This window comes from Equus caballus, chromosome 2, assembly GCF_041296265.1.
Source record: "Equus caballus isolate H_3958 breed thoroughbred chromosome 2, TB-T2T, whole genome shotgun sequence".
NCBI lineage: Eukaryota > Metazoa > Chordata > Mammalia > Perissodactyla > Equidae > Equus > Equus caballus.
The window spans coordinates 32,670,337-32,692,746 of record NC_091685.1 but is presented as its reverse complement, the minus strand read 5'-3'; the positions used below and the strand labels follow the sequence as shown (position 1 = coordinate 32,692,746).

Genomic DNA, 22,410 nt, shown 5'->3' with positions numbered 1-22,410 from the left:
CAGCAACTTACCCATCTGGAAGTCCCCGCTGCCCACGTCCCCGCTCCCCAGGCCGTCTGCAAGCAAAAGAGACTTATTCAGCAACAACAAATATTTATTGAGCTCCTACTGATGTCAGGCATGTTCTGGGCACCTGGCACATAGTGGGGAAGGTCTGGAAAACACAGAGCTGTTGCCTTCTTTCCATGCCGACAGAGGGCTGGCCTGTAAACGTCGGCTTGGAAGCCTCCATCAGAGAGCGTGTGGACCAAGGACAGCTGGGGTGGGGGCGGCGAGGGCAGACTGGCCCCTGGGTGAGGATGGGAGGAGGGGGCGGTAATCACCCTCCACTGTGCATGGCCCACCACCTTCCCCATCCGTCCTGACCATCCTGCACTGTGAGGAGACTGCAGCTGCAGAGGAGCAGCCACCAGCCCAGGGGCACACAGGTTATAAGTGAGGACCAGGGCTCAGGATGCAGCCCTTAGCCCGTCTCTTGAGGTGCCACTGTGGGCAAGTTTCCCGGGGCCTCTTTAAGGACCAGCGGGAAGAACCCTGACTCCATCCTTCATCCCCTCTACTTCCAGCCACCAGAACCCTCTGCTCACCTCCGGAGGCATCGTCAGCCAGCAAGTCCTCGTCATCAGAAAGGTCTGAATAGCTCCAGCCAGCCCGGCCCGCTGTGACTGTCTCCGCGTCCTCGGGCAGAGACAAGCCATCATATGCCCTCAGCCCATGGGTCACCTGTGGGAGACCACACAGCCAAATGCGTCACACTCTCCAGCTCCCGCTAAACCCAGGATCCCTCTCCTCACTTCAACGGGGAGTCGCACCCCAAAGCCCTCCAGTAGGTAAGTCAGACACGGTTTGGCTAAGAGAGTCAGGCTGGGGCTGTACCATTGGTTTTGACTCAGTTTCCCCAAATCCCATTAGGTTCTGGAGGCCTCAGAGCCCAAGTCTGCAAATTCACTGAGTCTGAATGAATCCTCAAATAAACAGACGATAAAATTAAAAAATCACGTTGGTAAGTGATGACTCTTCTTCCTTTGGGGAAGGCGAGGGATAGCCAGGACACGGGTTAGTGGACAGGGGGACAGGGGCCGGGTGACTGGGGCCAGCAAAGATGAGGGACATGGGCACCGGACGGGTGGCCAGGGTCAGCGTGGATACGGGACAGAGGCAGAAATTGAGGGTGAGTCAATGGAAGCTGCTGCCTCCCCCAGCAGCCCCCCAGGCCAGCTTGGCCACCTCTTTCTGTCTCAGTCTGGCCTCCAAATCTCTAGGCCACAGGGAACACACTCCAGTCACATTGGAGGAGCTCTGGCCCTGGTGGCCACACTGGCAGGCACATCTGTGCACCCAGAGGCAGGGAGTGGAGCCCAGCAGCTGGGCTGAATGGGGGCAGGACAGGCGTGCCATCAACTCCAGTGACCTCAGGCTGACCCTGAGCCCAGCACAAGCTCCATGGCGGCTCTCTTCCACAGAGGGCTGCTGAGACCCGGGGCCCCCATGCCGGAGCAGAAGGGCCCCCACAGCCATAACACTTGCCTTTCTCGGGTGTGTGTGTGGACAATGAACACCTTTTTCCCCTTAGACAAGATGGAGATGTTTCCAAAGGAGTTTTACCAGACAACTTAGAGGAAAACAAACCCCTAGTGGAGCCCAAGGGAACCCCAGAGGCCCCAAGCGCAAGTGTGCACGGATTTGCTGTGGCCTCAGAACGCTCGTCCAGATGGCCTGGCATGAGCATCTTAGACCGTGTGCTGGCCTCGGCCCTATCTGGGGCGCCCAGCCCAGCCAAAAGGAAATGGTCTCACTTGCGAAACCCAAACCCAGCCCTCACTGGCTAGACAAGGTGGTGGCCGCAGGAAAGAGGCCCAAGGAGCAGGAAAAAATGAAGAGCCAGCCAGTCCCTCCCGTCCCCACCGCCCAACTTCACGCAGTCCATGTTCCTGGAGCCTCTGGCCTTTCTCACGCTGTTCCCTCTGCTGAAATGCCCTTCCTTCCTTTGTTTATCTGGCTAGCTCCAATTCGTCCTCCAAAATTCAACTAAACATCACCTCTTCCAACTACTCAGTAATAAAAAGGAACAAATCACGGATACGCAGGGCAATGGATAACTCTCAAACACGTTATGCTAAGTCAGACGTTACGTTAAGTCAGACACAAAAGACTCCGTGCTACGTGACCCCATTCATATGAAATTCTGGGGGAAAAGTCTAATCTACAGTGACAGAAAGATCAGTAGTGGCCCAAGATCAGACGTGGGTGGGGCTGGCTGGGCAGGGGCACGAGGGAACCTTCTGGAGTGATGATTCCTCTGCATATACGACTCATTCCCATTATTGAACTGCACATTCAAAATAGGTATGTTTTCTTGTTTGTAATTTATACCTCAATAAAGAGGTATAAGAAATCTCCCCGGGGAGACTCTGTGCTGACTCCCTGGCCCTCACAGCCCCCTCTGCCCCCAGGATGGGCTCTGGGCCCTCCAGGCTCACCTCCATTGGAATGAAAGCACCCTGAAGGCAGGGACTGGAATTAATTCACCTCTACCTTCTCAGCACCCCTGTTCAATTAATAGTTGAATGAATGAATGGATAAAAATGTCATCATCTATTAATTCTAGCTGCTTCCTGAAGATGACTTGCTTTGGAGGCACTGCCCACCCCCACGTGGTCTCTATGTGTCCCCCTTCCCAGGCCGGGGGCTCCCTGGGAGCAGGAGCTGGGTGCCATCTGGTCATCTTTGTGCTTTCAGTGCTGCCAAGCCTTGTGTGAGCTCTGCACTGCCCACATCTTACCCCCCGTTACGGCCTAATGTCCTGTCCCCTCCAATCCACAGGCAAATCCCTCCTCCTGTTCCTTCCCCTCCCCCCACCCTCCCCCTCTGGACAAGTGGCCATGCCTGTCCTGGGTGGCCAGTGGACTTCTGGGCCATGCCCATGAGGTTTGCCTCCAGGAGTGTGCTTGAGAACCTCCAGGAATTGGTGGGAAATACAGATTCCTGGGCCCCTTCTCAGAGCCACTGAGTCAGGCTCTCCCCACCCCAGGCAAGAGGGTTACAGTTGAGCACACTCAGGGGGTTCTGACAGTCATTGGTTAGGAATCACAGGACTAGCCCCCTACCAGGGGTTTTCCCTTGTCCTCCCCAGTGAGGGGTAGAGGGCAATGTTCCACTGGGTAGGGGGTGGGTTCTGAGCAGGCCCTGATTGACCTAAGGGGAGTGTGAGGCTAGGACTGGTGCAGGGGCACTGACACTGGGCAGAGGAGGTTAGAGGGGTAGGCTTGGATCCTTCCCACCTGGGGAGAGCTCTCTGTGTCATTGCCACACTCTCCCCGTCCCCATGGAGCAAGGCCATGGAGGGCGTCCATGGGGCACACAGATTCCTGGCACCCCCTAGACATCAGACTGCTGTCTGGAAAGGAAAGCCCTGGTGGCGAGCAAGGCCCAGAGCCTCTCCGGGAGAGGGAAGCCAGGGGGTGCTGGGGACCGGACAGGAAATAGCAAAGTGAGATTCAACTCGGAAGAAATGCCAGGAACACACATCTGCAGGGGGAGGGGAGAGAGAATCCAGAGCTCGTTGGGGCCTGGACAGAAGCCCCCCACCCCAGGGAATGGGCCCTTCCCACATGCCAGCCTGCCCTTGCTTGCAGCCTCTTCCCCAGGACCCAAGGCTCCAGGGTCAGATCAGGGCCTGCAGCGAGGGACAAGCCAGCAAGAGCAGAGACTTCACTTGTGAAAAGCTGAAGATCAAAAGGTTCTAACAGCTGGATTTCACATCTGGGAGGAGAGATGGAGCCAGACGGGAAAGAGGCTCCCAGAAAGAGCCCAAAGGAGCCTGAGACTTGACCACAGAAGGGAACCTGGACTCAGACCTGGAAAGTGCAGGGTCCACTCGGGGAACACAAGGGCTAACATTCACTGAGCACTTACTATGCACCCGGCACTGCTTTCAGGACTTGCATAAGCGTTAACCCAGTTACAGGTATTAAACAGCCCACAGTAAAGAGGGGCAGACGGAGCAGAGACGGCTCACCTGCTTGAAGATCTAGCACATGGCAGAGCTGGCATTTGTCCCTGGTGGTCTGGCTCCGCTGTCTAAGCTCTCACCACTGTACCATATTGCCTCTGTAACGAGGGCAGTGGAATGCGCCGGAACTGACTGAGGTCACGGAGAGTCACTCTCACAGAATCTGTCCACTACACTGTATTTCACAGTTTACAGAGCGTTTCCTCAGCCTCAGTGTCAACTGACCCTGAAAATGACCCCCTGAGGTGGCTGAGCAGGGGTGAACGGCCCCCTCTCACAGCGGAGGGAATAGAGCTGGAGAAGTAACTTGCCCAAGATCACAGGTGAGCGGCCGGCAGAGCCAGGACTGACCCAGAACCTCGGGGTCCCTGCCCGAAGCCCCCTGCTGATCACAAAAGAAGGTGAGGCTGGGCTGGGCCTCCAGGCGGGCCATGAGGCCTAAGCAGAGGGCAGGGCCAGGAAGCCCAGGGCTGGCGGGTCTCCATCCCCGACTCGACCAGCTCTCAGGATGGCCCATGGGATGCCTGAGCTGGCAGTGGCCTGGGCCCATGCAGCGGGTGCCTAATGTCCCAAGGAGAGCCGTCAGTGGCTCCAAGGTCAAAGGCAGAAATAGAACCCAGGTTTCCTGCCCTCCAGCCCGTCTCCGGCTGTGAGTGAGCCCGACTTCCTCCCAGAGGAATCCAGAACTTCAAGCAGGCGTTGGAGCCGGATGGCGGGGCCAGAGAGGAGGGGTCCAGAGGGCAGACCTGGGCCAGAGAGGAAGGAGTCAAGTGGAGAGGGGGATTTTCCAGACCCCGCAGGTTCCTGGTGGGGATAGGGGAACAGCTGACTCATACAGGCCAAGGACAGAGGACTGTTCTAGCCTGACAAACAATTGCTTGGGGCAGGGTGGCCCCGCAATGGGCAGGCACTCCCTGAAACAGGCGACGGGGGGGTGGGTGGAGGCAGACTTCTGGGAGGCCATTGCTCCTTGAGGCTGGGCTGTGCCCAGGCCTCCTGGTGAGGAAGAGGGCACACACGGAGCTCCAGGTCCAAGTCCTGCAGAAGCCCTTGGGGACCAGGGACAGAGGCTGGACCCTCCTCTCCCGGCCTGGGTGAGGATGCAGAGGGAGCCAACGATGGCTGGGAAGAAGCGTGGAGGTGAAAGGTCAAGCCACAGAGAGGGGTCTAGAGGACGAAAAGGTTTGGGGTGGAGGAGAAGTACAGACACAGATATAGGATATAGGGTCTGGGGTTTTTTATTATTATTATTAAAAAAAACTTTTTTTTTTTTTTGAGGAAGATTAGCCCTGAGCTAACTACTGCCAATCCTCCTCTTTTTGGTGAGGAAGCCCGGCCCTGGGCTAACATCTGTGCCCATCTTCCTCTACTTTATAGGTGGGACGCCTACCACAGCATGGTGTGCCAAGCGGTGCCATGTCGGCACCCGGGATCTGAACCGGCGAACCCCAGGCTGCTGAGAAGCAGATAAGTGCGAACTTAACCGCTACGCCACCGGGCCGGCCCCAGGGTCTGGGGTTTTTAAAGCAGTTTTTAAGGGAGAATCATGGGCCTCGCACAGGTTATGTGTGGAGATAAGAATTTCTGGTGCCACTAAAATTAAAGGAAGACGGCGGCACAGTGAAGAGATGACAAGAACAGTCAAGGCCCACTGAGGACTTTCCCCAGGCCAGGCCTTGTCCTAACATTGCATGGACCACCCTAATTAACCCCCACAGCACCCTAGGGAGGGTTGGCATGACAAGGTCACTCTCCCTCATCTGCAATAAGAGAAAGCCAAAGGGCTCTGAAGACCAAGAATGCTGTTATTTTTAATAAGTTTACAGCAAGCTCACTTGGTGCCAAGTCCTGACCCAAATTGATGTGAAGCTATTAATAGCTTATTCCCTGCACTCTCCACTCAGGGTGAAGACTCGCACGTTTCGATGCAGCAACATTAACGTGTTTGATTACAGGGTGTTGCCCCAGACTCTACCGAGGATGTCACATCCCCGCTGGCACGTGCTCTATGTCACCTCTCTCAGGTTGAAAACTTCTGAATTCCAAAACACGTCTGACCCCAAGCGTTTCAATTAAGGGACTGTGAGCTTGTAGGGTTATTTCCATTTTGCAGATGAGGAAACTGAGGCTCAGAGAGGGTCATCTGTGTAAACGAGATGAAAGCGTGTAAGGCATTCAGCACGGTGCCTTGTATATGGTAAGTGCTCAAGAAGCGTTAGACTTAGTACCACGCAGGGGGTACAGGGTAGAGGTGAGGGGATGAGAGGTGATGGGGGATGCACGGGGGCATGGGGTGTGGGCCCAGGGAGGGGTCTGGCTCTGCTGCCCAGGCCCTGGGCTGGCTGGATGGTGGGGTCCTGGCTGGGCGTGACAACAAAGCTTGGTTCCAAGGCTCAAGTTGTCTGTCTGCTCTGAGGCTGATGAGGGGACTTCAGGCTTCTCCAGAGACATTCGTCCAGTGCCTTGGGCAGTCAGTTGACCTCCCTGCACGGCCCAGGCCTGGGGCTCAGCCCCTAACCGCCCCTGCAGCTGGGCAGGAGGTCTGAGCACTGTAGTCCCCAGGGTGGCTGCAGCTGCCCAGGGCAAGGCTCCAGGCATCTGGGCTGGAGTGAGCTCACCCCATCAAAATCCAGAGACGGGGCGGGGGCAGGAAAACAAGGATCCCCTGCCTGCCCACCTGCCTCCTGCCAGCACAGACTGTCTCAGAGTCCCCTCCCCTGTCCACAGTGGAGGAACCAGCAGATGCTGTGACCCGTAGCCCCCAACTCTCCAGGGAGGGACACGGACCCAGTCAAGGTCCCCCTTGCATGCTGCTATGATGCAGGCTCCCAGGTAAGCCCACCACAACCGCTCTCCCCACTCGGCTCCAACCCAGCCCCCACAGACAGGGTCAAGGTGCCCTGCCCCACCCCCAGGCTGCCCGGTGCCCTGTCCATGGGCAGCAGACAGCAAAGGGGAAGGAATCTGTCGGGGCAGCACTTTGCTGTGCAAACTGCCAGGGGCGGGAGAGCCCGACACAAAGGCCTTTAATCCCCTGGCAGGCCGAGAGGGGCGCCGGGCCGGAAAGGAGGGGGCCGCCGCCTCCCCTGGCATGCCTGCACTGCCCGTGCCACTCGGGAGGCCTGCCAACTTCCCACACTCAGGCTCCCAAGGTGGCAGGACCTTGGCCAGCCAGTTGGCCAGGAAGAACAATGATCCTCAAAAGGAGAATGGCCAAGGCTCACTGTGTGCCATCCCCACAGGTGCGACAGCCTCTACAAGGCCCATCTCACGCAAATCCATGACCCCCTGCGGCAGATACGGGGGCTACCCCATTTTACAGATAAGGAAAAAGGCTCAGAGGAGTGAAGTCACCTGCCCAAGGTCACACAGCTAAGGCAAGAGGAATCTGGTTTGAAAGCAGGGCCCCCTCTCCTGTACTCTGCTAGCTTGGAGGCACAGCTGCCAGCGGCCCCTGCTTCTGACCCCTGTCCTCTGTAAGCGCATACCGAGGCCTGGGACCTGGAAAGGCTGCATTCCAGCCAGTGCCCTGCGGGAGGACTGAGGGCCTGTCAGAGACCAAGGGAGCAGGAAGTTGGGGTCTGGGGTTCTCGTCCCAGCTCTGCCTCGAACTCACCATGTGGCCTGGGAGAAGCCCCTTGACACCCTTCCCTTTTAGCAAACTGTAGGGGGTCCCTACTCTTTGCGCTCAGCTTCCACACCAGCCACCTCTGCTGAAGCACAGCATCAGGAAGGCAGTGATTTCATCTGTTTTGATCATGGCTGCATCTTTGGAACAGAAAAGACATACTAGCTGCTCAATTAATATTTGGTGACACACTGACAGACTGAATGAATGAATGAACGAACTTGCCCACCAAGCTCGAGATAGGAATTAGTCCATTTGACAGACGAAGAAAGTGAAGTTCAGAAAGAGAAAGTAAGGACTTACCCAAGATCACACAGCTAGAAAGTGCCAGAATTATCTCCGGGCCTCAGTTCCCCATCGATAAAATCGAGGCAATAACACCTCATCCCAAAGAAAGGAGGGGACTGAATCACACAGTTCCTGAAACCCATCCTAGCACACCCTGGCCTTTGATAACAATCTCTCCAGGCATCAGTTTCCCCAGTGAGAAAGAGGGGACCCTGCTTGGCTTGCTTCCTTCCTGGGGCTGCTGGGAGAGGCAAGTGGAACGAGGGGTGATCTGCTCTGGGAAGCACGGCCAGATAGCTCTGAATCTGTCTGGTCCTTTCCTAGGTGGCCCTGACGTGGTCTCTGCCTGGAAGGCCCTATGACGTAGCTGGGGCAGGCACCCGAAAGGGACTGCTACCACCACGGCCAAGCAGAGCACTTTATCCCTGAGTCTCAGAGGGCCGCTCCAGGCCAACTCGCCCACTTTCTGGTTAGGCAGCCTCAGCTTCTGCATCTGAAAACAAAGGCCATCAATCAGACCTGCCCCAGAGGGTTCATTCAGGTCACTGTGACCTTTACTTCTGGAGCACCTCCCACGTACCGGACCCTGGGGAGAAAACGAGGCAGGGGACAGTCACAGAGCTCTGTGTTCCTGGGGGAGACAGACCATTAAATAGAGTGACAAAAACGCAGCATGCGGAGAGCTCTGCAGAGGCAGGACGGGGGGCTGGGAGGGGCCAGAGGAGGGTCCCTCACCTAGGGAGGCAGGGTGGAGTTGGGGAAATGACAATTCAGCTGGGTCTGAAAGAAGATTTCCTTAAGAAAGGAGAGAGTGCACCAGGCGAAGGAAGGGCACGTGCCGAGGCCCAGAGGTGGGAGAATGCACGGCACAGTCGTGCTGTGGTCACGGGGCTCGTCACAGAGCCCAACCCTCCCAGTGCCCTGACTCTGCTCCTGCCACACAGACACCCCAAGAAGGGGCCTCCCCTGGCACTGAGTGCGCTGCCTGCCGGTTTACAGGGAGGAAGCAGGAAGCCACCAGGAAATGCCCCTGCCCCACCCCTGTGCCAGGTGCCGCCAAGGCAGTGGGGGTGGCCAAGGAGGAACAGCTTTCCGGGCTGGGCCGCCCAGCAAGAAGGTCCCCAGGGGTTGAACATTATCCGCCAAGCACCGTCGGTGCCAACCGCGCCTGCGGTGTGCACGTGCCTGCCTCCTGCCCAGCTTGGTTCTCAGGTTCTCTGGCTCCCGAGTGGCCCTGCTGCTGTGGAGCACTGGGGTGTCTGTGGGCCTTTGAGGCCACACCAACCTGCTCGGGTCTGCCCTGCGGGGTCACTGACCACAGATTTCATGAATGAATCCCCTAACACAGAGTCAGGCCTATGGCAGGATGGGGGAAATGTTCCACACATTTTTGTTGACATGAGACACCACTTACAACAATGACCTCTCCCCAAACCTACCAGGTTAGGCCTTTCCATTGCTCCCCACCCATCAAAGGATTAGAAGAAAAGCCCTTCTTATGGCCAGCGAGGTGTGGTGCGATCTACCCCCCCACACACACACCTACACGCACCTCTCCAACCTCAGCTCCTACTGTGCTCTCCCCACTGCCTGCCACATCTGTCTCATTAGTCCTCAAACACACCAAAGCCCTTCCCACCTCAGGGCCTTTGCACTTGCTGTGTCCCCTGCTGGGGACACTGCCTCCAGATTGCTCACTCTTTCTCTTCCTCCAGTTTCTGCTCAAATGTCACCTTTACGGAGACCCACCCTGACCACATCCCAGGGCCAGAATCTGTCACCTCCCTTACCCTGCTTCAGAGCACCTCACTACCTACATTCTACCCTATATTTACTTGTTTATCTGTTAATCATCTCTCTCCCCCACCAGAACATCAGCTCCATGAAGACAGGGACTTTGCCCATTTTGCCCAGCTGTATCCCCAGCACCTCAAAGTACCTGGCACTTTAGATGCTCAATAATATTTGTTAAATTAATGGATGACTGGGGTTTACAAACGAAGAAACTGAGGCTCCAAAAGGTGACCTGCCCGTAGTTACAGAGTTGGAAGAGCCAAGACTTGAAGCCAGACCCCTGGTTCCAAACCGGGGTTACCTGAGGCCTCCTCCTGCCACCTCAGGCACCTGGAGCTTTCCAGGCAGGAGGCCCGTCTCTGGGGGGACAAGAAGCTGCCTGTAGTCACTGAGGAGAGGCCTGCCCGCTGCCCAGACCAGCATCCCAGGGAGTGGGCGGGGGTCTCGGAGGCGAGCAGGGCCACAGCGCCAGCTCCAGGGCCTTGCGCAAGGCAGCCAGCCAGCCAGGCCTCGGTGACTCCGCTCCTGCTTGCTCCCGTGGGCATCGGCAACAGGAAAAAACAGGCTGGAACAGCTGCGGCCAAGGAGGCCAGCTCCCCTCGTCCCCAGGGCTTTCCTCATCTGCTTCCTGGAGGGGGAGGAAGGAAGGGGCAGGCAGGGCCCAGCCGAGGCTGAAGATAGGCCCGTGGACAACAGAGCTGGGAATAAGAGGAAGTGCCCCCTGGCCCTTTCCTCACGACTAACATCCATTCTGGGGCACAGCAGCTCTGGGCAGGAGCGCAGACACACGTGTCTGGGAAGGCTAGTTACACGAAGCTGAGCTGGCTTCCTAGGTCCTAAATGTCTTGAACACGAAGAAAAGGGCAGAGGGCAACTGTTCAGTGTTTCCCAAACTTGCTTAACTTGGAACCCTTTCTTCAATGCAGAGCTCATGGGACTAGGGGACCACAGAAGACAGTTTGGGAACACCCACCCTAAATGTACACGTTTCCCTCAGCTAGCTGCCAACTAGCTCTCCCTTGGGAACACTTCACACGTAAGATACAGCCCACCACCACCACAGCGGTTTTGAAAAGGGGGTTCTTGAAGACAGAAAAGCCCCAAGGTCCCATGGGAGAAGCACCGATGGAGGAAAAGCAGGCCAGGTGACAGGCTCCTGGTGGCATGAAGAGTATGTTTGAGAACAGGTGAAACCCTGTCAGTCTGAGGACGCCCAGACAGGAGCTGCCCCTCCCCTCCCTGGCTGTGGCCAGCCCTCAGGTGACGAGTCCCAGTGCCTGGTCACTCCCAGTCCCCCAGGACCACGCAGAAGGTCCGAGGGTACCGGGTACCGGTGAGGGAAGAAGCTGAGTGGGCCACGGGAGCACTTGCTGCTGAGTGCAGAGTGGGGCTGGCGACGGCTGGGGCCGGGGGAGGAAGGGGCTGGTGCTCTCCCAGGCAGGAGGGGGCTGAGAGTCTGAGACAAGAGTCTGAGACGGGCTTCCAGCCACAGGCAAGTCCCTTCCCCTCCCTGGGCCTCAGGCTGCCTCCATCAAATGACGAAGCAGCCTGGATCACTGGTTTCCAGTCTGTCCTCAGCGCCTTGGGGCCCACTTTAGAGGGGGTGGGGAGAGGGAAGGGAGAGTTTGGGCCCCCTCACTCAAATACTCGCTTCAATAAAAACAAATCCACCTTTTTCCATTTTATATTCTGACCTTCTACATAATATGTCTGGTTGAGCCCCTGGTTAACTGTGAGGCCGGGAGCAAGTCGCTTCACGTCTCTGCGCCTCCGTTTCCCCATCTGTAAAGTGGGCATGATAATTCATGTTTGTAGTGTCTAACTCCTAGGGCTGTCATGAGGATTAAATAAAAATGCAAAATGCCACAAATAGCACTAGCACATGGTGAATGCTCTGTTTGCTGTTATTTATCAAAATATTACAGTATTTAATCAAAACTATTATTTTGATTGAAATAAGGGTTTCACTCCTTAATAATAAGTTAGAAAGCTCTCAACTTAGATGACTAAAGCCTTAGATCTTAAAGCCTTCGGGCTTTAACACTTCAGGACACTGAACTCCTGAAATGTCAGGATTCTACAATTGCAGGCTGTGACTCCCACCAGCAAAGAGGGTGGGGCTAGCGAGGGAATCACAAAGTTGGAACCAAGCCTGAAGGATCAGACTGCTGGGAACTGACCAGCAAAGGGTTATCACCATCATCATCATCATCATCATCATGGTTTATCTATTTATACCCCACCCCACTCCAGAAAGACTCAAAGCAGCTTACAAAGATGCACACGTTAATAGCAAGAGAAAATTCACTAAATATACATTAAAAAAATTCAGGTAGGGTAGACAGAGGGAGCCCGGAGTGAGGCAAGCAGACAGAAAGCACAGGCCGAATTCTGGAGACCTGGGAGAGCGACAACTCATCCGTCTCTGAGCTTTCCGGGGCCAATGAGAGGAAGGAAACCTGACCAGTGCCCGGATTCCACGTCCCATGAGGTAAAAACAAACCCGTTGCTTAGAAGAAGCACAACTATTCTGATACTAACAGCAGGGAACATCCCGAGGGAAGAGGTTTGTCTGGTGCCCTTCTGTGCCTTTGCCAGTGGGGCTGGCATCCCCTCGGAGTCCACTGACCATGACCTTTTGAGGCTGAAGCCAGGGGCAGAGGCTACAGCGATCAAAGATCCAGGAGGCTGGAATGCCGGTCCAGGAGCGCCCCCAGCATCCTTGGTCTGGACAGGATTACCCATCCCTCCCCAAGCCTGAACACAGCCAGAGCCCAAAATAGCCAGAGCAGGAGAGGGTGCCAGGAGGCCCTGGGAGGGGACCTGGCGAGGCCGCCCACGGTGGAGGGTCTGGTGGGCCAATGCACACACATCCCTGGCGCACAAAGGAGCACCTTCACTTGGGCACATGGCCCTCCCTGGGAGTCCCCCACCCCACAGGTTCCCCCCTCAGCAGCACGTTGCTCACGCAGAATCCAGGCAGCTGCTCCACCCTTCCCACAAGGCGGGCCTTCCTGCAGGAGCCAAATGGAAAAGTCTTCGCGGAATTACCACCCCTACCATATAGGGAAGCACCCGAAGACCTCCTCCCGCCCCACCTCCAAGATCAGCCTCCCTCAAGATCCTCCTGGGTCCCCCAGCCGCAGGCCAAGACAATAGGGGTTATTCTGGGCTGCATGGGGGTATTTAAAGCTCTGGCTGGGCCTCACCCCGGGGGAACAAAAGGCCTTGACCTCGGCAAGACCTTCCTGAAATTGTTGCTGCCCAGACTGTGGTGGCTGGTCCCCTACTCTCTGCATCCCCACCTCTCCTGCTAAGCCCTGAGGCCCTGAGGGATGCAGCACCAGTGCCTCCTCCTCCAGGAAGCCCCTAGGGCCGCTGCCAAAGACCCTCAGAAGAGCTGGGTCCTGGCCCCTGCTCTGCCTCCAATCTTCTCAGCCCAGTTTTCTCATCTGCAAAATGAGGATAATAATAATACCAGGGTGTGTGTAAGCGCCTGGAGGCCTCCGTGGTTGAGATGAAGTCGTGTCTCTCTAGCCACGGCACGGAGTATAAGCAGGAACAGGAATTTCGTCTGTTTTGTCACTGCTCTTTTTCTAGCACCTGGCACATAGTAGGTGCCAAATATTTATTGACTGATATAAATTTTCATGACATGTGTCTGTAACCCCACAGAACACCCACGGTGCTGGGCGCACAGGCGGCTAATATTCTTTGATGATAATATTGCCAGACCTCATTTCGGGTGCTCAGAACATGCCAGGCCTTATGCTAAGTACTGTACATTGATTATCTCATTTAATTTGCTCAACAATCCCAAGAGGTAGGTACTATTATTATCTTATTTCACAAGCAAGAAAATAAGAATTCCACTCCAGGTGGTTAAGGAGCTGGTCTGGGACCCTAAAACTAGTAAGTGGCCAAGGTGGGAGTTAAATCCAGGAACCCCAAAGTCTCTGTCATCCTGCACAAACACACCCCGAAGAAAGGCAGCGGCCTGAACACTGAGCTGGGAGCCAGGAGCCTGAATTCAGCCACTCAGTAGCTGTGCAACTTCAAGCAAGTCACTTAGCTTCTCTGATCTGTCTTCTCTTCCATTAAAACAGGGGCACTAATTCCTATTTCTGGTATCATTAATAGGATCAAAGGAACTAAGGGATGTGACCGTGTCCCCTATATTAGCTCCAACCCCTCCCCAGGGGCAGTGGCCATGAAGGATGGTGGGAAGATGTCTTGGGGGTTGGGGGTGCCCAGAGCTGGCTCTGGAACAAAGCTCAGCAGCTGCTGACAACAGCTGGTAGGAGTTCTGGGCCTGGCCCAAGCAGGGGGAGAAGGGGCGGGCTGAGAAGTCACCTCTGGCCCTCCCCTGTCACCCTTCCCTGCTGACAGCTGCTGGGGCCTCAGGGCCAAGGGCCCCACAGCAGGAGGCGGGTGGGAGCAGGCTTGCTGGGGTCATCTCAGTCCTTATGCTGTCAAGTGCTCAAATCCCAGGGAGCCTGGCCCCGCTGGGCCCACTGGCCAGGACACAGGCCTCGCTGCCCCACCCACAGCCCTTTACCCAGTTCCCGGGGAAATCTGAGTGAGGGTGGAGGGGCTGGAGCAAAGGTCTGTGGGCCGAACATGCCTTGCCTGGAGGCTGGGCGGCCCCAGAGACCCTGGGGGGAGGTGGACGGGCTGGGCTGGGTGGCTGAGAAGGGGGTCCTAGGAGAGGCCTTGTGGTTTACCCGGCAAATGGCGGGGATGGCAGGCCCTTCAGGCAGCCTTCCTGAAGCCTGCGAACTTGGCCTTGCCCGGCCCCACCCCGGGCCCCTCTCAGCCCCCTCAGCTCCACTCCCAGCTCAGTGCCAATCCTTCCAGTCCGCTCCAGCCCACGCAGCGCTCGCTCCTCTGAACTCTTGCACACCCATAATTACCACTGACCATATTTTCCAAAGCAAACATAGAGAAACAGTTTAACAAAGGATTCCCAGGCCACTTCCGGGTGTCAGAGGCAGCCTGGGAGATGTAGTTTGGATGTACAGGAATTCAAATTCTGGGACATGTTCACAGCTTTGGGGGAAGACTATTACTTCTATTTTATTAATAAGTCAAAGCCATCCTAGGAAATGTGTGTTGGCCACATGCCACCTCACACTACTTGGAGCTGACTGGACACTGTAGCCTGGCAACTTCCTAGCTGTGGAGCCGTGGGCAAATCACTTGACCTCTCTGAGCCTCTGGTTCCTCATCTATAAAATGCGAATAAAAATGGTCCCCTCACAAGGCTGCTGTGAAGATTCAACAGGACGGCCTGAGAGCCTAACCCAGTGCCTGGCACTGCCTAGGTCTGAGTGTCACTTCTTCTCTTTCCTCCCCTCCCATCCCACCCATCCAAGAGTTCACAGGCCAAGAGAGTGAGCTCTCCAGAAACCCCCATGGAGAATGATTTGTGCTCTGCCCCCTCCCAGGCTAAGTTCAGCTCAAGAGAAACCAATCTGCAGACAGCTGGGACAGGTTTCTGGATCCTGGGCTCTCAGGGCCGGAAGGGATCACCTGGCCCAACACCCTCCCTTATCAGAAGGGGAAACCGAGGCCAACAGAAGGGAAGTAAGGACATCAAGGAGGACCCACCAGCATTGGAGATCCCGAGATCAAAGCCCATCTGTGACACTGGCTGCCCACTGGGCAACTTCACCCCATCGAGCTTCCTTTTAGGGCCCCTCCCTCGCTGCCCCTCGTTGTCATAAGGACCGGTTGGATTACGAATGCAGGGTGCAGAGAGCTGTGCCAGGTACTTGAAGAGGATGTGGCAGCTCGAAGAACAGAGGAAGGAGTCTCCCAGCACATCGATGGCAGAGGCAGACCCAGGACCAGGTCTCCCGGCTCCTAACACCGGGTCCTTCACCTTCCACCATGTCGCCTCCTTTCCCAAGGAGTTCCTGAGGACTCTGGGAGGGTGGCATTAGGCTGGGTCTTTGTCGGGGGCTGACCAGGGCCTGAGACCCCAGTCTCAACTTCTGGGACTTGGAGCTCGTTCCTCCGGCCCATCCTAAGCCCCAGGCAGACAGGCCCAGCCGAGCAGGAAGGGCTGGCGAGCGAGGGGAGCGTGTCCTTGGCAGGGAGAACTCACCTCCCAGGGACTCAGGTTACCGGAAATGGTAAATCTCCTGCTGCCTGCCACCTCAGACCAGGAATGTCTGCGGCTGAGGGAACATCCTGTCCACCTGGCCTCAGACAGCCCAGGACAGCTGGGGACCGGGCCACCCTCTGCTCCCTGCCCCACCCTGGGGTCTTGGGTTGGTCTCTGGGGCTCTCCAGCCACAGGGTCCTGTCATTCTGGGACAGTGGGAGCCGTCATAACTGACCGATCACAGGAGGAGAAGAGAGGGCTGGAAGGGAGACCCCAAAAAGATGGAGAGCCACGCTTAAATCCGACCCATTCAATCCTGTCAAACATGGATTCTGAGCCTCAAGTTTGGGCGAAGGCGCTGATCTCGTTAACCCAACGCAGAAGGCGGCACGGTGTGAGCTGCGGGGCAGAACTGGCCGGGCTGGCAGGGGCTATGCCGCTTCCCAGCTGGGTGGCTTTGGGCAAGTCACAGCAGCACCTCCCGCCCCTCAGCTCTGATACGGAAGTGACAAGGCTGTGACGGGGAGGCTGAAACTCATGGCGCTGAGCCGTGAGTGCCCAGCACAGGGCCAGCACACAGTCAGGGCCCAGTAAACAGCTGTCAGGTACTGGGAGGTACTGGGAAGAAGGGAGTATAACCAATAGTTGTTACGAGAGCGGGTACTATGAACCAGGCATGTTCTCTGCCCTCACGGAGCCAACCTTCTACTTAGAGCCGGCTGGATCATAAACTAGCGCTTGTTAAATGACGGGAGCGCTTAAAAGAAAAACAGCAGGGTGAGGGGGACAGGGAGTGGCTAGGTGGGGGCTGCTATTTCACACAGGTCATCAGGGAAGGTGACACTTATAGACGCATGACAGAAGTTGGTGCTTGCGAGGAGGAGTAGGACTCTAGGCACAGGGAACAGCAACTGTAAAGGCCCCGAGGCAGGAATATCTTTGGAATGTTCTAGAAACAGCCAGGAGGCCAGCTATCTAACCCTCCTAACTGCCCTGAGAGTGAGGTATAATTATCCCCATTCCTCAGATGAGGAACGTGAGGCTGAGAGGCTTGGTCATGGAAGGAGTAAGTGGCAGGGCCAGAATTCCAACCCTCCCTCTCAGCAAAGTGTCCAGGGGCTACTGTTCTCAGAACTCCCATGGGGAGGGACAGCACAGGAGAAAAGTACCTAAGGTGTTTGAGTCAGACATCTGATTCCTCCAGACCGGCTGTGTGATCTCAGACAAGCGACATGTCCTTGCTGGGCCTCCACGTCCTCAGTACTCAGGGAGGATGATGCTCCTTCGTCCACCTCCTGGTTGATGACGGAGGGGGGACTATGATGCTGGGAGGTGACCTTGAGCTTCTTTGGCCATCTCAGACCCAAGGCTCCTTCTCGGACAGGTGTGAATGCTGCATGAAGATCCTACCAACCTGAACCGCCCCGGGTGACCTCCTGCCTGGCTCCCAGCAGTGTGCACCCTGCCTACGCCTGCCTGGGTCTAATCCCTACTCAGCACCCAGGCCCTAGCCACAGCCAAGAATCTGAGCTGCACTCCAGCTCCAGGTGTCAGACGTGCCCCTCACCCCCAGGACGCTGGACCCAGCCCAGGAACAGCTCCTGGTGCTTCTGACCAGGCAGAGGCCCACAACCAGCCTTTGCAACCAGGGGCGCCACAGCAGGCCAGCCTTTGTGGGCACCGAGCCAGACCCTGAGGACCGGCCAAGTGCAAACAGCATGCTTGGCGCGGGCAGGCTGCCCACTGCCCCCGTCACAACAAACCATCTTCTCCGCCCTGCTGAGAGGGGCCCTGACAGCCGGCACCTCCGCAGGGAGCTGGGACTTCCAAGGGAGGCCTCCGCCCCGACTCCAGTCCTCGGGGGTGGGCAGTAGGGATCTCGGAGGCTGGACGCAGAGATCCTAGATGCCAGCAGCTGAGCAGGGAGATAAGCAGAGGCAGGCTGGGGGCATGGGGGGGAATGAAGGGAGGAAGGGGGAGCTGCATGGAGCCAAGTCAGGGCTTTTTTACATTAGGGGTGGAGTCAGGAGAGGGGAGAGGGAGACCGCCCCAGCTGCTGAGAGAAAGCAGGCAGTGTGGCGAGAGGGCCAATCCTGCCTGCCTCCACTGAGGCCTGGGGGTCTCTCAGGCCTCTGCAGACAGAGGCTTCCAAACTGAGACAGGGAACCAGCAATAAAGACAAAGCCACTCCTTACTGAGTGCACACAGCTCTTCCCACGCACCAGGGCCGTCCAACAGAACTTTGTGCAGTGACGAAAATGTTCTATATCTACATTGTCCAGTAAGGTAGCTGCTAGCCACCGGTGGCTACTGAGCCCTTGAAATTGGCTAGTGCAACAGAGAAACTGAATTTTTTTTTTTGGAGGAAGATTAGCCCTGAGCTAACTACTGCCAATCCTCCTCTTTTTGTTGAGGAAGACTGGCCCTGAGCTAACATCCACGTCCATCTTCCTCCACTTTATATGTGGGACGCCTACCACAGCATGGCTTGCCAAGCAGTACCATGTCCGCACCCGGGATCCAAACCGGCGAACCCCGAACCCCGGGCCGCCGAGAAGCAGAACATGCGCACTTAACCCCTGTGCCACTGGGCCGGCCCTGAGAAACTGAATTTCTATTTTAAATTTTTTAATTTAATGTTATTTAATCAAACCTAAATTTGAATAGTCACATGTGGCCAATGGCTACCATACTGGACAGCGCAGATTACACCATCACCATTCCTTAAACCAAGGCTGGACGTAGAGCTGTCTCCATTTTACAAAGAAGGGAATTGAGGCTCGCCCAAGGCCACAAAGCTGGTACGCCGGAGAGGTGAAATCAGAACCCGGGCCTGGCCCCTCCACTCTGCTCCCACCCAGAGGTATTGTCAACGCTGGAGAAGACGAACGGAAATCGACATGTGTGGGCGATAAGGCTGCCCAGTTAATCAAGACATCAAGTCTCTTGTTTTTGGCCCGAATTCTGTCGGCTACACCGGTTATCACACACTGACCAGAAGCTCGGACAGGCCATTTATAAAAGTCTTTGATTTCTTGACATGAGGAAAGGGCAGAATGATGACAGCTGCTGGAGGAGCCAAGTCTTTGAGAACACTGGGAATCTTCACTAACAAGAAAGCTGGGCTTGACTTACTTGCTTCATCACCCCAGACGCCACGAAGCCCTCAAGGCTCCTGGGAACTGGGGGACACTCTCTCGGGAACACAGGGCACATTTTCCTGCCTCTAGGCCTTTATGTATGCTGTTCCCTCCTCCTAGAATGCTGTTCCTATGCCTCCCAATCTAATCTACTCATCCATCCTTCAAGGCCTGGCTCAACTACCATCTCCACTCTGAAGTCTTCCTGGACGCCCAAGAAAGACATCTTTCTCCCCCGTATATCCACAGGACTTAATTTGTACCTCTTAGAGGACTAGAGATTTGGGCCTCATTATAGCCACTTGAGCAAATGTCTCCACTCTCCTGCTGGACCCAAAGCTCCTTGGGGGCAAACACCATGTTTGGTTTTTTTCATATTTTATATATATATTTATAGTTTAACCTTTAGATAATTCCCAATGCCGAGTGGCAGCTAGTGGATAATATACAAATATTTACTAAATCGAATTGAATGATAATAGTGGCTTAGAAGTCTGGGGACTCGATTTCTTACAGCTCCGCCCCAACCTCCTGTGATCCTGGCAGGTGAGTCCCTTTCCTGCTTTGGACCTCAGTTTATACATCTGTCAAATGGGGACAGTGATGGTACCCGCCTTGCTGGGAGACTATTTGTACTTATTATATTTATTTAACAAACTCTATGGGGCTGGCCCCGTGGCTGAGTGGTTAAGTTCGCGCGCTCTGCTGCAGGCGGCCCAGTGTTTCGTAGGTTTGAATCCTGGGCGCGGACATGGCACTGCTCATCAAACCACGCTGAGGCGGCGTCCCACATGCCACAACTAGAAGGACCCACAACTAAGAATATGCAACTATGTACCAGGGGGCTTTGGGGAGAAAAAGGAGAAAAATAAAAAAATAAAAATAAAAATAAAAAATAAATAAACAAAAAAAATTAAAAACAAACACTACGTGCAGGCACTTGAAAATATTATCTTCATAACAGCCCCATAAGATAGGTATTGTTATTACCCTCCCCATTTTATACAGGAGGAAAGTGATAGTGAAATTAAATAGGTAAAGGAGAGAATGCAAGTCAAGTGTTCAGCACAGGGTGTGGCACACAGTAAGTGCTAAGTAAACTGTAGTAACATTTTTTTTCTGTATAATGAAGAGTCTTTGCAATTGGGGGAAACTTAGGATACTTCCCCAGGGCTGGGCATATAGCAGGTGTTCCTCAAAATACTTGCTGCCAGACTGACTTGGTCCCAAATGTACCAGTGATGGGTGGGGTGACTCTAAGCCCAGGACAGCCCCTGCTCTGACTCCCCTCTCCCCGACCTGATGGGCAGTGGCTGCTGTCTGAACCACAGGCCACGGCAGTGGAGAACCCCTTTCCTGCCCCATCTTTCTCCAAGGACAGTAGGTGTGGAATGACTTGGGGGAGGTGGCTTCCATCCAGCTGTGCTGATCCCATGGGGGAATGGAGAGAAGACAGTGTGATCAAGTCTCAAAGGGAGGGACACTATTGACTTTCTCCAGTCCTGCCAGGGGCTCCGATATCCCATTCCTTTCCCTGACCTCAGTTCAGAGCAAAAGAAGGCAAGAAGAGGCAGAAGTTGGGAAGAGAACCAACATTGATGAAGTTTCTATGATGGCCATCTCTCCATGCCTCAGTTGTCACAAGTCAAATGACAATAACTCCTACATCACGGGGGTGGTTTTCAAGATAAAATGAGACAACGTATGTGGAGCAGAGCTGCTCCCGCTTTGACGCGTACAGGAATCTCCTGTGGATCTTGTTAGCGAGCAGATTCTGATTCAGTAGGTCTGGGTGGGGCCTGAGACTCGGCATTTCTTACAAGCTCCCAGGTGAGGCCCAAGCTGCCGGTGCCTGGACCACCCCTGAGTCGGAACAGTGCCTTGCACACAGTAGCCCTCAATAAAAGTTAGCAAAGCTTTTTCTTCCAGAGATTTAATCCTTAAGCAACATCCCTAGGGGGCTGGAACCGTTATTTCACCACTGACACTACCGAGGTCCAGTGGGGTGGAATGACTTGCCCAAGCACAGAAGGCTAGAAAGAGGCAGAAGCAGGACTCGAGGCCAAGTGTGCAGACCCATCCTTCCCACGCATCACACCACCCCAAGCCCCACCCGCCTGGAGCGGCAGCCAGAGGTACAGGGCTGAGGCCACACCAGCCCCGCTCCTCAGCCCCATCACCAGCCCCTGCTGGGCCAGCTGGGCCTCCGGGAACAGGCCCAGCCTTCCCGCAAAGAGGCCCTGGGCCATCATCTCCACTCCCCCAGCGGCAGCTTCCAGCGGCCTCCCCTCCATTGCCTTATAAAGCGGCCTGAGCTGCTCTGTTCGTTTAATTTTATATGGAGTGAACCGACCGTCCTCTTCCTGCAGCCTCGGCCCCACGGCTTCACACATTCCTTCTGGAGCAACATTCCCTAATTTAACCACAGCCCCTGCTCTCCAGGGCTCTCAAAATAGCAGCTGCCAGTGGGGGAAAATGCCCTAATGTTATCAAAATAAACGATTCTCCCTCCTCCCCTACTCTGGCCCTGTACCAACCTCAGGACGCAGCCCAGGGAGGAACCAGGGCTGGGAGGGCTGAGGTGGGCTTCGGGTAGGCTGGGAGATCCCCCCAAAGCCCTGTTCTCTCCATCCTTCCAGCCCTCTCACGTAGGTCCTCTTCATACTCGTTCCTGGGATCTCCCCAGGGACCCTTTCCCCCTAAATCCTCCAGCTGGTCCCATGGGCCACCATTGCCCTGGTTACCCAAGACTAGGATTCAACCTTCACTTTCTCCCAATAACAAAAACTATAACAGTAATAATCGCTACCATTATCCGGGTATTAATTATGAACTAAATACTTCCCACACCTTGGCTCACTGACACCTGCAAAGCAAGGATCAGTATTCTCTTGTTTCAGGAAATGGGTGTTCAGACAGGTGAAGTGACTTGCCCAGGGTCACACAGCCTGGAAATGGCAGAGTTGGGGTCGGAACCCAAGCCCAGCTGTCCCAAAGCCATAACCAACACACCCCCTTCTAGCTGGGACTTCTCGGCAGGGTGTGAGCCTGGGAGAGGAGGAGCAAAGAGTTTTTTGCGCTCGAAAGGGCTTGCTCACCTGGCGTATTATTGTAGGGTTTGCTCACATGGCTGGCGCCAAACTACAAGGGCCGTTTATACCCTAGCTCATATTTAACCCAGATCCGTGGGCCCTAAGTCTGTCCCCAGGACCCCAGGGGCACAGGCTGCCTGTCAATCTGTGACTCCAAGCCCCTAGTCCCCGTTCCCCCTCCCATGTGCCCCAGAGCAGGGCTGCCACATTAAAGCAGGGAACACCCAGGTGCTGACATACCTCGGGTGCAGCCAGTGGCGAAGGAGCTGGGCGGGTGGGCCTCCCCATCCCCTGCTCTCCTGGGGCCCAGAGTAATCATTAACGGGGCAGAGCCAGAGCAGACAGCC

General features: G+C 55.6%; 1 protein-coding gene across 13 annotated transcripts in view; it reads right to left on the bottom strand.

Moving 5' to 3' along the window:
- HSPG2 (heparan sulfate proteoglycan 2) overlaps nt 1-22,410 on the bottom strand; it is a 99,002-nt gene that overhangs the window by 65,032 nt on the left and 11,560 nt on the right. For all 13 annotated transcript variants that reach the window (XM_070260776.1, XM_070260785.1, XM_070260779.1 and 10 more), the window contains exons 2-3: nt 588-723; nt 12-56 (exon numbers count right to left, since the gene is read on the bottom strand). In XM_070260776.1, coding sequence (XP_070116877.1) covers nt 12-56; nt 588-723 — 181 coding nt within the window. The remainder of the gene's footprint in view (nt 1-11; nt 57-587; nt 724-22,410) is intronic.